This window comes from Mesoplodon bidens, assembly GCF_964165515.1.
Source record: "Mesoplodon bidens genome assembly, chromosome: 11".
In the NCBI taxonomy this organism is placed as follows: domain Eukaryota; kingdom Metazoa; phylum Chordata; class Mammalia; order Artiodactyla; family Ziphiidae; genus Mesoplodon; species Mesoplodon bidens.
This window is the reverse complement of record NC_138167.1, coordinates 57,646,093-57,663,346: the sequence shown is the minus strand read 5'-3', so window position 1 is coordinate 57,663,346 and position 17,254 is coordinate 57,646,093. Positions and strand designations below refer to the sequence as shown.

The following is a 17,254-nucleotide window of genomic DNA, read 5'->3' as shown; positions in this document are numbered from 1 at the left end:
TTTTATCCATTTTTTAACAAACGCAGAGAGAGCCACGTGTTTGCACTTTTTAATCTAGCGCAGGAGAGGGTCTCCGAGGCTCTGGGGACAAATGTGGGTCTGGAACTGGGCTGGCCAGACGGGGTTTTAGCTGCCCGGTGGCCCTGGGAGCTGGCCTTGAGCCAGGCTGCAAACTTGACTGCCTTAAAAAAAAAAAAAGCCCCCTGCAGCCTGGCAGGCTGTCCGCAGTCGGGGGGTGCCTGGCAGGAGCTGGCTGCGGGCGTGCAGGACGGGGTGCGGAGGGCCCAGCAGTGCCCGTGCCTGGGGGGCTACCCTGCACCTGCCGGGGAGGGCGGGGTATCCCATGTTACTGTTCTGATGATCTGACAGGGCGCCCGGACCCCACGACTGCCAATAAAAGTTGTTATTCTCACCGACAGAGCCGCGTATTGTTACGCTGCGGGCCCTGGAGCCCCAACCTGGCTGGCGGCCGGGGTCGTCTGCTGCTCCCGGGCCCGTCTTTGAGTCAGCTCCTGAGTAAAGACTGAGCTCTTTTTTCTCTGTGAAACAAGCTCTGCCTGGAGGTTGAGTCTCGGGCAGGGACCCCAGACCCACAGGTTCCTGGGCAACAGGAACATCAGCCCGACAGCTGTCCGTGGGCCCAGGGAGGACCTGAGTGAGCCCCCCCTTAGCTCCCACTGACAGGTGCCGCTGCCGGCCAGGCCCCCGCACCACCAGCCCCCCTGACCAGGAGCTGTGGCCATCACCCTGACCACCCTGGGATGTTCTCCCAGCCTCCGCGGTGCCACATTCTGCCCCCACACCCCACCTGCTGCCCACCCAGCCCTGCCCTGCCCCTGGTTGGCACCCGTTGCGAGTAAGGCCCTAGCCTGCATGGGACTCACGTCTGAATGGGAGAGTGACCCGCATTACAGCCAAGACTGGGGCGGGGTGAGGATGGTCAGGACCCCAGGGGAGAGGCAGACAGAGGCATTTGGAGCAAAGTGCCCATAACGGAGGCCGTCGGGTCCCTGTGTCCCACCTCCCCATACATAAGCCCCCCAAGTCAAGTCCTCAAGCACCCTTGCTCTCCAGAGAGCCCACCCTCTTTGGTGTCTCCCCCTCCTCAGGCCCCGTCCCACTCTTCCATCCATCCCATCGACTGACTCTCATCTGACCAGGGAGGGGCCAGCAAGTCTGGACTCCAGACAGCTTCCTGGGGGCCACCTCCCCTGTACCCCCTTCTTCACAACACACACACCTCTGGGGGTCCCTTCTGCGCCAGCCCCAGGATCGCCTCTGAGGCCTGGAGGGATGGGTGGCCGGGCACCAAGCAAAAGCCTGGTGATGCTGGCCCCCGCCGCCCACCCCGGCCCCAGGACACGGAGGAGACGCAGGCGTGCGGTGTGTCATTAGCGCTCTTTATAGACTCTGGTTCTAGGAACAGGTTGTCTGCGGCTGGCCGGCCGGGGCCAGCATGCTGACAGGGCGGGAGGGGAGATATTTACAGGCCCACCGCGAGGGCTGTACCGTGGCTGCTCCCGGCGGGTGCTCAGCCAGGGCTCCAAAATAAGTTAGAGCTGGCTGGGCGGGGCGGGGGTGGGGGGGCTGTACACACATCTGGGGGTGGGGCCTCAATACTGTCAAGGGCGGGGGCTGTAAACATGGCCGGGGGGCCCTGCCCACCCCTAGTGGTCTGTAACGACTGGACGCAGAGCCGCCAAGCAGGGCCGGGCTCAGGCGTCCGACAGGCAGCTCTGGATCTGGTCCACCCACTGCTGGGCTGACGGCACGTCCTGGGCACAGAAGTTGTAAACACGACGCGTCGTCTTCACCTGGGGACGCGGGACACTGACTCCATGGCCCCACGTGGGCCGCCCCACCCCCCGCACCCCCGGTCCCCCCGCACCCCAGCCGCAGCTCACGTCAAAGAAGGCCTTCTCGTCCACGGTCTTGGGGGCACCCAGAGTGGGAGTGCCAGGCGCCACAGCCTCCACCTCCGCCAGGTCGATGAAGCCCTTGCACTCCGTGTCCACTCGGTGGTCATAGTAGCGCAGCTGAGCAGGAGCAGGAGGTCACGGCAGGGCTCCCTCAACTCCCTACCCCAGCCAGCCCACTGACCACTCACCTGGTGCTTAGTCTTGTCCAGCACAAACCAGCGGGCCTTCCAGGGCTTCATGAAGGCCCCCTTCTTGTACAGGGTGCCCTCGTAGGACCTGCGTTTGCAGAAGAACCGGCCAGAACAGCCATCAGGGCCCGACAACGGTCCCGCCTCCCCGCCCCCGCCAGCCCCAGCAGCAAGACCGAGGCCCCTGTCCCCAAACCGACCCAAGCCCGGAGCACTGGGCAAGGGAACACGAAGAAGCCTGGGGTTGTCCCCAGAAAGGACCCCCTCATGCCCATCACAGCACACGCGGGAGGGTCCCACACCAGAGCCTCAGGGTCTCAGGGAAACAGCCCTACATGCAGAGCAGGGGCCCCTGACACGGAGCAGGCAGGTCTGGGGAGGCGACTGCGGCAATGTGGCCCCTACAGGCCCAGAGGGTAGGATGCAGCCTGCCGGGCCCCAGCCTCTGCTGGAAGCTGCCTCAACCTCACTGGGCACTTGGCCCACTCGCACAGGTATCCCATGGTCCCTGTCCCTCTCCTCCTCCGCAGCCACCGTGGCCTGGCTGTGGTCGCCAGTTCTATATCCCAAACCCCTTCCAAGCCCACCTGCTTCTCCCCAGCAACGGTCACAGCTTAGGCCACCATCATGGCTTCCCTGGCAAATCAGTCCACCTAAGAAGTAACTAGAAGCTCCCCAAAGGCACCTGCCCCCCAGCCATCTGAGAATTGCCTGGGACCCCAGTTGAGCCCCCCCTCTCCTCAGCTCAGAGGTGTCCGTGGTGCAAGGAGAGCTGCTTCCCACACCTGTTCTCACTCTCAGCTGTCTGGAACTGGCTGTACAGGGTGCTGGTGCTGCGGCGGGCTGCCTGGCGGGAGCCGGACGCAGTTGAGCCGCTGCTCTGGTCGCTGTCCAGGCTGAGGCTCAGGGTGGAGCCCACGGGTCCCTCCTGCAGGTACACACCCAGCGAGCGGCGGTGGTGGGGCACACTGGACACCAACAGGGAGCTGGGGGTGCCCTGGGGGCAGGAGGATGGGCCCGTGTCAGGGGGGTGGCCTCCACCGCCTCCTGGCAGCAAGCCCACCCCAGCCCCCCACACCCACCCCTGCTCACACGTTCGTCTTGCCGGCCTTCAAGGCGCTGCGCAGCTTTCACCCGATCCCAGGCGTCCTTCCAACGCTCAGGGGGTCGGCCCAGCTCTGTCTCCAGCCGCTGCAGCTCCTGGAGGAGAATCAGTGAGAGATTACGCAGAAGAAAGTATCCAGACTAGAACACGATAGGACAAGAGGATGGAAGACGTAGGAAAGGAGACAGGGAAAAAGATCTAACGACTGTGTAACTGTCGTCCGGAGGAAGAGGAGGAGAAGGCAAGGGGGAGGGATTGGGCAGAATCAGTATTTGGAGACAACAGTTGAAGAGACATCAGAAATATACTCAAGGGGCTTCCCTGCTGGCACAGTGGTTAAGAACCCGCCTGCCAGTGCAGGGGACACGGGTTCGAGCCCTGGTCCGGGAAGATCCCACATGCCGCGGAGCAACTAAGCCTGTGCACCGCAACTACTGAGCCTGCACTCCAGAGCCCGCGAGGCACAACTACGGAGCCCGTGCGCCTAGAGCCCGTGCTCCGCAACAAGAGAAGCCACCGCAATGAGAAGCCCGCGCACCGTGACGAAGAGTAGCCCCTGCTCGCCGCAACTAGAGAAAGCCTGTGCGCAGCAACAAAGACCCAACACAGCCCAAAATAAATAAATTTAATAAATTAAAAAAAATTATTAGACAAGCAGAACGGCAGAAAAATAAGCATCCTCAGGGGAAAAGTTAAAAGAAACAGATCCAGAAATGAACTAGACACTCAACTAGCATACAAGAAGTTCAAAACAGTTATAAATACATTTAAGATTTAAAGATGGACATAATGGTTGAGCAGATGGGGAATCTCTACAGAAAAGAAAAACTATAAAGAAAAATGGAAACACTAGAGCTGAAAAATACAATATCTAAAGTGGAAAATTCATTAAACAGGTTTAAGAGCACATTAAACAAGAAAGAAAAGAGCAGTAGAGTTGAAAACAATGTAATAGGAATCATAAAAATGAACTGCAGACAGGAAAGATTGGAGGAAAAAACCAAATACAGCCTCAGTGGCCTATCAGGCAAAAAAGTCCCAGAGGAAATGAGGGACAAGATCATGCAGAAAAACCTTTTTAAAGACATAATGGCCTAGGGACTTCCTTGGCGGTCCAGTGGTTGGGACTCTGCGTTTCCAACACAGGGGGCGCGGGTTCAATCCCTGGTCGGGGAACTACGATCCCGCATGCCGCGGGGCACAGACAAAAAAAATAGAAAGAAAGAATGGCCTAAAATGTACTAAGTTTGATTAAAACTATCATCCCATACATCTAAGAAGCTTAAAGGGAGAGGCCACAACAGTGAAAGGCCCGCGTACCACAAAAAAAAAAAAAAAAAAAGGTAAACTGCCAAGTACAAAAATCTGTCAACCTAACATTCTATATCCAAAGAAAACACCCTTTAAAAAATAAAGGCATAGATGCGGAGCAACTAAGCTTGTGTGCCACAACTACTGAGCCTATGCTCCTAGAGCCCACGAGCCACAACTACTGAAACCCGTGCACCTAGAGCCCACGCTCCACAGCAAGAGAAGCCACCGCAATGAGAAGCCCATGCACGGCATCAAAGAGTAGCCCCCGCTCACCGCAACTAAAGAAAGCCCGAGTGCAGCAATGAAGACCCAACGTGGCAATAAATAAATAAATAAATAAATAAATAAATATTCCTTTAAAAAATAAAGGCATAGAAAGAGAAATTAAAGAAACAATCCCATTTACCATTGCATCAGAAAGAATCAAATACCTAGGAATAAACCTAAGGCAGCAAAAGACCTGTACTCCAAAAACTATAAGATGCTGATGAACAAAACTAAAGATGACACAAACAGATGGAAAGATATACTGTGTTCTTGGATTGGAAGAATCAATGCTGTTTAAATGACCACACTACCCAAGACAATCAACAGATTCAATGCAATTCCTATTAAATTACAAATGGCCTTTTTCACAGAACTAGAACAAAAAAATTTTAAACTTATATGGAAACACAAAAGACCCCAAATAGCCAAAACAATCTTGAGAAAGAACAGAGCTGGAGGAATCATGTGCCCTGATTTCAGAATATACTACAAAGCTACAGTAATCAAAACAGTGTGGTACTGGCACAAAAACAGACACAGATCAATAGAACAGGATAGAGAGCCCAGAAATAAACCCATGAACCTATGGTCAATTAAACTACAACAAAGGAGGCAAGAATATACAATGGAGAAAAAACAGCTTCTTCAGTAAGTGGTGCTACATGCTAAAGAATGAAATCAGAACATTCTCTAACACCATATACAAAAATAAACTCAAAATGGATTAAAGGGAATCCCCTGGCAGTCCAGTGCTTAGGACTCCACACTTCCACTGCAGGGGGCACAGGTCTGATCCCTGATAAGGGAACTAAGATCCCACAAGCTGCATGGCACCACCAAAAAAAACAAAAGGATTAAAGATCTAAATGTAAGACCAGATACTATAAAACTCCCAGAGGGAAACATAGGCAGAACACTCTTTAACATAAAGCACAGCAATATTTTTTTGGATCCATCTCCTAGAGTAACAAATAATAACAAAAGTAAACAAATGGGACCTAATTAAACTTAAAAACTTTTGCACAGCAGAGGAAACCATAAACAAAATGAAAAGACAGCCTATGGACTGGGAGAAAATATTTGCAAACAATGCTATGGACAAGAGATTAATTTCCAAAATATACAAACAGCTCACACAGCTTAATATCAAAGAAACAAACAACCCAATCAAAAAATGAGAAGACCTAAATAGACATTTCTCCAAAGAAAACATACAGATGGCTAACAGGCACATGAAAAGATGCTCAATATACCTCACACCAGTGAGAAAGTCCATCATTAAAAAGTCTACAGGGGAGGGACTTCCCTGGTGGCAGTGTAAGAATCCGCCTGCCAACACAGAGGACAAGGGTTCGATCCCTGGCCCGGGAAGATCCCACATGCCACGGAGCAACTAAGCCCGTGCACCACAACTACTGAGCCTGCGCTCTAGAGCCCGTGAGCCACAACTACTGAAGCCCGCGCACCACAACTACTGAAGCCCATGCGCTCTACGTAGAGCCCGTGCTCCGCAACGAGAAGCCACCGCAATGAGAAGCCCGTGCACACTAACAAAGAGTAGCCCCCGCTCGCTCCAACTAGAGAAAGCCCATGCACAGCAACAAAGACCCAATGCTGCCAAAAATAATAAATAAATAAATAAACGTATATAAAAAAAATGTCTACAAATAATAAATGCTGAGAGGGAGTGGAGAAAAGGGAACCCTCCTACACTGCTGGTGGGAAGGTAAATTGGTGCAGCCACTATGGAAAACAGTATGGAGGTTCCTCAGAAAACTAAAAATAGAACTACCATATGACCCAGCAATTCCACTCCTGGGCATATATCCAGAAAACGCAAAATCTCTAATTCAAAAAGATACATGCACCCCCCCACAATGTTCAAGGCAGCAATATTCACAAAAGCCAAGACACAGAAGCAACAGATGAATGGATAAAGAAGATGTGGAATATTTATACAATGGAATACTACTCAGCCATAAAAAGAATGAAATAATGCCATGTGCAGCAACGTGGATGGACCTAGAGATTATCATACTAAGTAAGTCAGACAGAAAAAGACAAATATCATATGATATCACGTATGTGGAATCTAAAAATATGATATAAATGAACTTATTTACAATACAGAAATAGACTCACAGACATAGAAAACAAACTTATGGGGGCTTCCCTCGTGGTCCAGTGGTTAAGAATCCGCCTTCCAATGCAGGGAGCGCAGGTTCGACCCCTGGTCAGGCAACTAAGCCCATGGGCCACAATTAAAGAACCCACATGCTCCGGATCCCATGTGCTCTGGAGCCCGTGCACCACAACTAGAGAGAAGCCGGCGGGCCACAACTAAGACCCGATGCAGCAAATAAATAAATAAATAAATAAATAAATAAAAACTTATGGTTACCAAAGGGGATGGCGGGAGGGATAAATTAGGAGTTCAGGATGAACATAGACACACTACTATATATAAAACAGATAATCAGCAAGGATCTACTGAATAGCACAGGGAACCACAGTTAACATCTTGTAATAATCTATAATGGAAAAGACTCTATAAAAGGATATATATATATATCTGAGTCACTTCGCTATACACCTGAAACTAACACAACATTGTAAATTAACTATACAATAAGAACAGAAATGGTGAAAATAAAAAAAAAAGAAAATGAAGACATTTTCAGGTAAAAAAAAAAAGCTGAGAGAATTTGTCACTAGCAGATTTGGATTACAAGAAACATTAAAAGTTCTTCAAGCTAAAAGAAAATGATACAATACCAGATCTACACTGAGAATGAAGAATACTGGGCACAGCAAACAGAAGGCTTTTTCCTTGTTTCCTAATTTTTTTAAAACAAAGTTGACCATTTAAAACAACCATAATCCATGCTCTGTGCTGATGTCACAGGTAAAAGTAAAAGGGGTGATGACAAAGGCAGGACAGGAGTGGGCAGCTCCCGTGGGGGTGTGCAATTCAATCCCAGATGGGCTGGGACTGCAGTCACTGACAACCACTAAAAATAACACAAAGATACAGCTCAAAAGCCACACAAAGTAGATAACATGGAAAAGTAATACTCAACTGTCAGGAAAAATAACAAAAGGAAGAAAGCAGCAAAAAAACAAAAAAAGTCCAATGAAAGACAGAAATGGGTAAGAAGAGGACCTAACCACATGCTGAGTACCAACCAGAGACTCACCGTAACTGTAAAGACACAGACCAGCCAGAAGCGAAAGCACTACAGACAATATCACGCCACACAGACGCTGGCCTAGGGACACCGACTCCAAGACCACGAGTAGTACCAGAGAGGACGGTCCTCTGCTCTCTGTGCTTGTGGATCCCCTTCACCCACAAAACCATGACCCAGGCTCCCCCATACACTGTGTGGCCAGTGCCTTCAGCCCGGGCCACTGCTGGGTTGTCAAAACCTTTTCACCTGCTTGTTTACACCTCACCACCACCCTGAGAGGCAAGAATCTGCCTCCCCACTTTCCCCGCAAGGAAGCAGAAGCTCAGGATACTTAGATACCCCTCCAAAGGCACCCGGCCGAGGGGTGGGGAGGGGCATGCAAACCTTCCTGTGGTCCAGACCTGAGGCCCCGGGGGAGAGCTCCGGCCACTGGACAGCCACCCTCTATGCCATCCCAGCCTCCCCACCAAACCCCAACCCCAAGGGGCTCTCTTCTCTCTTCCGGGGGCCTGTGTCCTATTGAATCCTGATTGCTGAGGCTAAGCAGACACGCCCACTAAGTCTGGCAGAGGGAGAGTGAGAGAAGCCTGAACGTCAACCCCAAGCTTCCAGGCCCATCTCTCTCTGAAGGGGGCACCACCAGGCAGGAGGGAACCCAGCAGAGCACCATCCCCATCGGGGGGTGGGGGTCCGGGACAGGGCCACTGGACTGACGTGTGCTAGGACCCCCCTCTCCCCTTCTCAGGGGCCACACGCACCTCCAGCAGCTGGGAGATGGCGTCGGGCTGGGCTCGGGGGCAGCTGTCGTAGCAGGGCCACACCACCCGGCGCCTGCTCTGGGGGGCACTCCCATCGGGCCGCTCCTCCTCTGGGGGTTCGGGGGGCCCCTGCGCCAGCTCCCAGTCATAGGGGGGGCCCTCGGCCAGCGTCTCCTCGGTGTAGAAGTCCCACACCTTCAGGTTGGACACGTTGCTGTACGGCCGGAGGACCTGGGGGCGGGCCTGGCGTGAGCACCGGGGCGCGGAGGGGCCCGCCCGCCCTGACCAGGCCCCGCTCACCTCCGCGTCCTCGGGCGCGTACAGGTAGTTGTAGAACACCGGCGTCCTCTTGCTCAGCCGCTCCACATACTCCCACACCGAGCGGCAGGCTGGCTGGCCCCGGCGCTCCCCCTTCTCCTCATACAGCAGCCCTGCAGGGGGCAGCGCTGAGCCCGGCCCCACCCCGGCTGCTGACCGCGCCCGTGCCCACCTTCACCGCCCCCGCCCCCGCTGTACCCAGCTCGATGCGTTCGTAGTCCGAGTCCAGCAGGAAGGTCCGGAAGCGATGGGACGCGTGATGGTAGCCGAGGAACTTGAGGTAGAATGGGCTGAACTCGAACTCCATGGGGAATTGCAGGTGGACCTGTGGGGCGTCGGGAGTCAGCGGCCAGCGGTCAGCATGCACAGCCCCCCACCACAGCAGCCCGCTCACCTGGTGCACGCAGTCCAGGAACTGCAGAAAGACTGGCGTGAAGCCACTACTTTGCCCGGCCAGGGTGTGGGCCCCGCGGTGGCTGAAGCGATGGCCAAAGGACAGCCACTCCTTCTCCACCAGCAGACGGAAGCCCTCCAGCGTGCGGTAGAAGGGGTCCGAGAGCAGCTGCACCAGGGACACCACCTGCCAGCAGCGCCGTGGGTCAGCAGGGCGTGGGGACCGGGCCCAACCCCTCCCGACCCCGGCCACTGCGCACCTGAGTAGTGATGTCCCAGCCGTCCTCCAGGCTCACCAGGACAGAGGAGCCCGAGTCCAGGAGCTCCACCACCAGCACCGACACCTGCAGCAGCTTGTGGATCTGCAGTGACCCGCAGCCCCTCAGCACCTCCTAGAGCCCGTGGCCTAAGACTCCGGCACCCAGCCAGGCCCCCAGGACCCACACATCCACAGGAGCAGTGGCTGCGCAGGCCCACGCCAGGGGACACCCCGCGAGGCAGCACAGCCTGGATGGACCCGAAATGCTCTGGCGTGCTTCCTCCCACCCGGCCGCCCACCCACCCATCAGTGTCTTCTGGGCCTGAAGAGGCACCCCCCTCTCCTTGATGTGCGCAGCCACACCCTGACAGAGAGCAGAGGGCTACGACACAGCTGGGCCCTGGCCTCCCTCCCGTCCATGTACCACCACTGGGAAGTGGCCATCATCCCCACCCGAAGCCCAACGCTATCAAAAGAGCAAGCCGAGACCCCGTCCACCCACAGCTGTAGGTAAGTGGGGGGCCCCAGCACCCAGGCGGGCACCAGACAGCCCCTGCCCATCGCATCCCCTCCCCCCGGATAGCCCTCCATCACGGTGGGGCAGGGGCAGTGGAGAGACCTGGATCAGCCACTCTGAGTCTTCCAGCGAGCACAGGAAGGAGGCTGAACCGGGCTCGGTGGCAGGATAGCCAGGGACACACGCCTTCAGCAGCTTCTTGAAGCTGCCTTTCACCTGCCGTGTCTCGAACACCTCGATGGGCACCAGCTCCCACTGCTGCAGGGGATCTGGCCGTACACCCTGGAGGAAGCCGGCCGTGGTGAGACGCGCCCAGGCCCCGTGCCCCCACCTGGCCCCAGGACCCTGTCCCAGTCACCTTGAGCTGGGCTTTGTCTCCAATGATGTAGAGGGCTGCACGCTGGGGTCGGAGAAAGGCTGGGTCGGGAGGGGCCCCGTTGGCCTGGGGGGGACCCATGCCTGCTAGCCGGGTGCCTACGTCAGTGCTGAGCCCACCGCTGCGCCCGCTGGCCCGGACACTGCCCCATTTACCTGCACAGAGAAACCAGGTGAGCACCAAAGCAGGGCCAGGGTACCACTTACCTGGGGCAGAGCTCCCAGGGAGGGCAAGGGCGGGACTCGGGGCGTCAGGCTGTTAGTGCCCGGGGCTGTGGGGAGGGCTGGGTTATGCTGGTCACACGGGGCCGTTAGTGCCAGGTGTGGGGGACGTTAGTGCCCATGAGCAGTCACACGGGGCCATCAGTGCCAGGAGTAGGGAGCCAGCCTGCACGGTCAGTACGGTACCTCGGGGCGCAGTCCGTCTGGAGGCCAAGGCCGCCATGGGGTTGGACAGCGTGGTGACCCTGGCTCTGGGGCTGGGCACTGGGGGCACAGCAGAGAGAAGGCTCAGGCTTGGCCCCAGGCCCGGGGGTGCGCCCAGCAAGGGGGGAGCTGTGGCCCAAAGAGACTGGGTACAGGGCTGGGTCACCACCGAACCCCCCGGGGGCCCCAGAGACAGTGAGGATCAGCGCCAAGGTCCTCTGGGCCCCCAGGGCAAACTAGGGAGCAGAGGCCCCGGTGGTGGGTAGGAAGGGTCAGGGGGCAGGCAGGCCCCTGGGCCGCCGCCTCTGCACCCGCAGCCCCGTGGACACTGCCTAAGCTGCTCATGACAACAGCCACCAAGCGGCCTCTGCCCAGCACACAGCAGCAGCAGGAGGTGCCCATGAGGCGCAGCCCGGAGAAGAGGAGGCCCAGCCTGGGAGCTCCCAGCCTGGAACCTCGGAGGGTGGTTCAGTCCAGGACACAGGCAGGACCAAGCCCCAGCACAGAGCCACCTGTGAGGACCAGGCCCGAGGCTTAACGGACTGGGACGGCCCAGCTGGGAGGCACAGAAGCCCGCAGGGGGAGGCCTCTGGATGCCAAAGCCTGCATGTGGCTCTGAGCCAGGCCCACTCGCCTCTAAAGAGAGGGCACAGGGCACCAGAGGCCAGCACTACGCCAGCCCACTACGCTGCAGGCCGAAGCATAGTCACCCACAGTGAGGACAGTGTGTCCTCGTGACACAGTCTGGACCGGAACCGGTGTACGGCTGAGGTGAGCCGAGACCCTGTATGCCCCCAGGCAATGAGGGGGAAGGCCCGTGCCCAGAACTCGGGGGACACCAAGAAGCAGCACCAGTGGGCTGTGGGGACAGTCAGAGATGCCCAAGCAACACCAGGGAAGACACAGGCACTAGGAGACGAAAGATCCTGTGGGGAGGGTGCTGCCTGCAGGGGCCACTCAGAACCTCTGAGGGGGCAGAAGGCAGGAAGACAGTGTAACCGTGAAACATACTTAATGATGGACTCTGATGTTTGGAAAACTAAAAGCCACTCAAACTAGAGAGCGGTATTCCCAGTAGAGGACCAAGAGGAGTAAGGCCTGTGCCGCTTCAGAAGGTGGCACCGAGTCTAGCGCTTCCTAGGGCAGCATCCCCATTAACTACCGTGAGGACAGCCTGGCCACCCTGTTCCCAGCCCCCTTGGCCCCAGTGCCCAGCAAGTGGTAACAACAGCTACAGACAGAGCACTGAACTACAGGCGGCACGGGGACTGGGGGGCTGGTGTGCGCCAGCAGCAGCGGAGGTGCCTGCGGTTGGGGTGCTCCCCAGGCCTCACTTGGGAGGGGTGAAGGCCCTCCAGCTACAGGAACAAGTGGCGGCTGCACCAGGAGGCCCTGTGCCATGGGCAGGAGCAGCCTGGGCCAGCGTGGGGGCAGCTGGCCATGGGGATGGCTGCAGACTCGGGTGGTGAGCTCACAGGACTCAGGGTGGGCAGAGAGGGAAGAATCAAGGACAATGCCCGGGCTTCTGGAAGGCTCAGCCCCACAGGTGGTCTGCTAGCCCCCAAGCCCACCTGAGAGCTAGAGCAATGCATCTGGGAGCCAGTGCATCTGGAACCTAGAGCAGCAGCAGAGAAAAACGCAGACAAGTGTGAGGGGAGGGAGGGAATCAGGAAGGCCTGAGCGACAAGTGACCCCTGGTGTGATGTCTGCACAAGCCAGGGTGGGGTAAGGGTCTCACAGAGAGAAGTGACCCTCGTGTGACATCTGCCGATTCTGCACACACAACCGCCAGGACGGCTTCAGGTGTGTACAGATCCCTGGTAGACACTGTCACCACATCTGCTGAGGTACAGGCAGGGGTTGGCTCAGGCCAGCATCTGGGCAATGGTCAGGCCCAGTGCGGGCAGCCTCCCAGCCCTCATGCCTCCAGCGGGGTGATGAGACCTCCAAGCACGGACTGAGAGGCAGCTCGCTGATCGCCAACATGAGGACCAACATGGGCTAGATGGCAGCTTCGAGGAGGCCCAGCAGCTTTCAGGAGGGCCAAGAGGATGAACCAGAAGGGACCAGAAGATCAGTGAGGGAGGGTCCAGGAGGGGAGATGGGGGGAGACAGAGGCAGGTAGGGGAGAGGCTGTCACGGGCGGGAGATGGGGGAGATGCGGGGGCAGGATGGGGTCAGGTGGAGGGTAAGCGGGGTGCAGAAGCGATTGCCTTGGAGCAAGACCCTGGGGTGAGGCTGCCCATCCTGACATAAACCCTCCCCTGCCTGCACGCCCTGGGGCCCTCCTGGGTGTCTTCTGTCTAAAACCCTCTCCCAGCGCCAGGCATCCACATGGCTCACCCTGCCACAGCAGGGTCCCCGCCTGTCACCCCAGGAGACCAGACCACCGCTTGTGGACTGCATGCTCTTCTAAGGGTCGCCCTGCACCAGTACCCCGACGGCAAGGGGTAGGGCCCAGGATGGCCCCTGGGCACACGCCCCGAATTCCGGGGCCTGCTGCCTCCGTTGTAAACCCCCCGAGGAGTGGTCAGAGCTGGGCCTCAGGACACTCACCTGCTCCCGCACCCCAAACACTCTGCCCCCTTGTTGGCCTGCTCTCCATAAATGCCATCACAAACCCCCAGGTCCTCCGGCCCCGAGCACCCTCACCGTGACTGCCCATATGGGCCGAGGAGAAGCCGCTGAGGGTGTTGCGACCGGACGCATCAGCATAGCGCGGCATGGAGCTGACCACGGCCTGCAGGTACTTCTCCTGCTCCAGGCTGCTGGAGTCGGCCTGGGACTGGCCTGCGGGAGGAAGTGGAGCTGGGGGCGGGGCGCCGGGGGCGGGGCGCCAGGGGCGGAGGGCCGGGGGCGGGGCGCCGGGGGCGGGGCGGGCTGTAGCGTGAGCAGGGAGCCTACCCGGAGAAGGCGCGTTCTGGGCCTTGAAGAGGCCGACGACCCCCTTGCCGTGCAGACCCCCTGAGCGCAGCAGCACGGCCTTGGAGCGCCCGCTGCGCCAACAGACCACCGGGAAGCGGTTCTGGCGGTAGCAGCGGGAAACGCGCTGCAGGGCGTTGTCCTGGACGCTCTGGGGGACGATTAGCAGCCCCGGGTAGCTGCGAGGAGGCGGACATGAGGGGAAAAGCAGGCCAAAGGCACTCTGGACCCACAGCCAGGCGCCCCTGGGCCTTCGGCCTCCTGGAGGCCCCCAAACCTGCCGCACTCACTGCTCACCTGCGGCAGATGGCATACATGCGGTTGACCGGGGAGATCCGGAAGGGCTCGGATTTCGCGCGGCTCAGGCTGCTGCTCAGGGTGCCCAGCCCCAGGCGCTGGTAGTCCCGGCAGCACGCCCGCTCCACCAGGCTACTCATGGTCATGCGGTCCGAGGGCTTCAGGGCCAAGGAAGGGGTCAGCGTGCTGGGCTCCAGCTCCTCTGACACTGGGGCAGGCCAGGCACACGGGGGTCATTACCCACAGGCTGCCCGGGTCCCTTACCCCTCCACATGAGGGTCTTCACCCAGACCGCCCATGGCCCCCCACACCCCCACCTGAGATCTCGTCCTCCTGGTCCTCAGGGGATGGCCGGCCCCGGTGCTCCCAGCTGGGGGGGTTGTACTTCTTCCGAGTGACGTACTGCCGCCCAATGGTCCTCTTAGCGTTCTTCATCAAGTTCCGGGACAGGGTCCTGGGGGGGCGTGAGGAGTCCAGTTGCAGGGTCAGCAGAGGTGAGGAGATGGACAAGGGGACACACACACAGTAGTTCTGCGAAGGGAAGGTGTTCTGGCCTTGGGGCCCAGCTCCCTACCTGAAGGAAGGACCCTTGTCCTTGGTGGCACGGGGCGGCCGGCCGGGTGTGTGGGCAGAACCCAGGGTGAGTGCAAAGGTGCCCCTGATATCTGGCGGATACCGCAGCTTGTGCAGCTGCTTGCGGAAGAGCTCAGCGCTGTCAGACCCCACCTCCTCGTCAAAGACCATCTTCAGCAGCTGTGTCAGACATGAGGCCCTCAGAGGCTGGGAGGCCCGTGGGCCTGAGCCCCGGCCACAAAGGCGGACAGGCCTACGGGACGCCCCGTGCTGCACCACTGCAACTCGGCTGTTTCTAACAGGATGGACGGGTGAGGGCCCTGGGACCAGGCGGCCCTGAGAAAGGCGGCTAGGTCTACCGTGGGACCATGAAGGGCCAGTCTCGCCTCTCCATCCGGTGATGGACACGTCCTCAAGGAGCGCCCCAGGGACAGAGGGTTAGCGGAGGGCCTGCTCCCCAGACTGCACGTAGCCGGAGACTCAGGAACCCAGTCTTTGTGTTTCATCTAATCTGTGTAGGTTTCAGCTGGGCTGGGCTCATGCAGCACACTCCAGACACGGTCTCTAGGGTTCGGGCCTTGCAAGGGAAACGGGAGAGCCCTAAAGACTGGCACACGGCGCAGGCAGAGGACACCAAGCTAAGGCACAGCGACTTCCCCGTAAACTCAGGAATCACAAAGGGCTCAGTGCTGGCTCAACACCCGCTCATGAGAACAAGACTAGGGCTCAGATGCTGCATCCCGGAGAGGGCCGCGACTCAGGGGCCCACAGACCCCACCCAACACAGCCCACGCCCCAGCCGACCTGGAAGGTGCAGGAGCGCAGCTGCAGCCCGTCTGGCAGGTACTGGTCACTGGGGGTCTGGATATTGATGCGCTCCTCCTTGGTCAGCGCAGCCACCGGGAAGGAGCGGACCACCACCTGTTCCCCCACTTATAACAAGCCGGGTGCAGAGTCAGGGGGATGGGAGGGGTCAAGGGTCACAGAGTCTCAGGGTCCCAGAGCTATGGGGTAGACCGGGAGGGTGGGGAGGAAAGACAACAGCCTATCTCCCACAGAGACCCTAAATCCCGGAGAAGGGGAGAAGGAGAGGCAGAAGAAGTCCCACTAGCCCGAAGACCCGGGGGGGGGGGTGCGGGGGGAGGGGCAGGGGGAGCGGGGGCAGAGGGGTCCAAAGGCTCACCCAGGGGGTCGGTGGGCATCCCCGTGAAGATGACCCGGTACGTGGTGAGGAAGACAGCACCCTCAGCCGGGAGCAGTGCGGGGCCGCCCCTGCTACCCCCGGCACCCTCCTCACGCCCATCCGGCAGGAGGTAGACACGCAGGCCATCCAGCACACACTCCTCACCGGGCAGCAGGCGTGGCCGAAGCAGTTTGGGCTGTTTGGGGACAGGAGCAGTGCCTCAGAACATAGCCCAGTCCTGGTGCCCGCCACCCCCCGGCTCCTACTCACCTTCTGGATTGGGGGCAGCCTCTTGCTCTCTCTCTGCACGGCCTCCAGGGTCTCAATGTGCATCTGGACGATGTCTGGGGGACAGCAGTTCTCATGCCCTGGCCTGCACCCACCCATCCAAGGGGAGTGTTTCCAGGCCCAGACCCCATACCTGGCACCATGACATGCAGCCCCTTGAGGTGGTCGCTGGTGACCCCACTCTCTGTGCAGACCTTGTCCACGAAGCGGTTGATGAAGCGGACCACGGCCCCGGGCACGTCACAGGTCTCTGCGTCCTCGAAGCCGCTCTCTGTGTCATAGCTCTCTGCCACACTGCCTGCCATGCTGGGCCGGGGAGGGGCACAGTGGGCACAGGCCACCCAACCCAAGGCCTGTACTGCTCAGGTCCTGCCCCCAGGCCACAGCCCACCTGTTGGTGACCAGGCTGTTGCTGGCGCTCTCCAGGTCGCCCAGCCCCGCGCGCTCCCGGAGCAGCCGGCTCTTGCTGCTGTCCAGGGGCAGGAGCAGGTAGCTCATGCGGTTGGCGTAGTGGATGGCCTGGCTGAACACAGTGCTCTCCTCCTTCTGCACCAGCTCCTGCTGCTTCTCGCGGCTCAGGGTGGGCCACAGGCGCCTCTGCTCAGAGGCCACGTCCAGGGCAGAGCGCTCGTCCTCCTGTGTGGGTGCCTCCCCGGCCTGCCACAGGGGCCGCGTGTGAGCCAGAGCCAGGCCAGCCCCATCCCGCGGGCCCAGGGGGTCCCCACGCACCTGGGAAGGGTCTCGGTCCTCAGCAGGCTCCAGGTAGAGGGCCCGGATGTGGGTCTGCACATCCCCGTAGAACATGGCCTCCCAGAACTGCGGCGTGCTCCACACTACGTGCTCCTGCACGCAGCTGTACGCAAACTGCGTCACCCCTGGGCTCAGCTTCTGCAGAAGCCAAGAGGGAGTCAGCGGGTGCAGCCGGGAGGAGGTTGGGGAGACTCTGTCTACCCCAGCACTC

The 17,254-nt window shown here is 58.7% G+C and overlaps 1 protein-coding gene across 3 annotated transcripts in view; it reads right to left on the bottom strand.

Moving 5' to 3' along the window:
• Positions 1–1,383: 1,383 nt before the first annotated feature.
• The window catches only part of SBF1 (SET binding factor 1), a 28,295-nt gene continuing 12,424 nt past the window's right edge, over positions 1,384–17,254 (bottom strand). The window contains exons 18-41 of one of the 3 annotated variants that reach the window (XM_081247930.1): positions 17,023–17,181; positions 16,685–16,950; positions 16,427–16,599; positions 16,276–16,349; positions 16,006–16,201; positions 15,627–15,754; positions 14,824–15,002; positions 14,567–14,703; positions 14,250–14,457; positions 13,935–14,131; positions 13,683–13,820; positions 11,013–11,090; positions 10,588–10,760; positions 10,332–10,511; positions 9,714–9,815; positions 9,455–9,640; positions 9,259–9,385; positions 9,043–9,173; positions 8,743–8,973; positions 3,200–3,307; positions 2,893–3,104; positions 2,108–2,195; positions 1,905–2,036; positions 1,384–1,814 (exon numbers count right to left, since the gene is read on the bottom strand). In XM_081247930.1, the coding sequence (XP_081104056.1) occupies positions 1,716–1,814; positions 1,905–2,036; positions 2,108–2,195; positions 2,893–3,104; positions 3,200–3,307; positions 8,743–8,973; positions 9,043–9,173; positions 9,259–9,385; positions 9,455–9,640; positions 9,714–9,815; positions 10,332–10,511; positions 10,588–10,760; positions 11,013–11,090; positions 13,683–13,820; positions 13,935–14,131; positions 14,250–14,457; positions 14,567–14,703; positions 14,824–15,002; positions 15,627–15,754; positions 16,006–16,201; positions 16,276–16,349; positions 16,427–16,599; positions 16,685–16,950; positions 17,023–17,181 (3,702 nt within the window). In that variant the 3' untranslated portion in view covers positions 1,384–1,715. Of the gene's footprint in view, positions 1,815–1,904; positions 2,037–2,107; positions 2,196–2,892; positions 3,105–3,199; positions 3,308–8,742; positions 8,974–9,042; positions 9,174–9,258; positions 9,386–9,454; positions 9,641–9,713; positions 9,816–10,331; positions 10,512–10,587; positions 10,761–11,012; positions 11,091–13,682; positions 13,821–13,934; positions 14,132–14,249; positions 14,458–14,566; positions 14,704–14,823; positions 15,003–15,626; positions 15,755–16,005; positions 16,202–16,275; positions 16,350–16,426; positions 16,600–16,684; positions 17,182–17,254 lie in introns of all 3 variants that reach the window. The other 2 variants (XM_081247929.1, XM_081247931.1) reach the window with 2 other exon arrangements.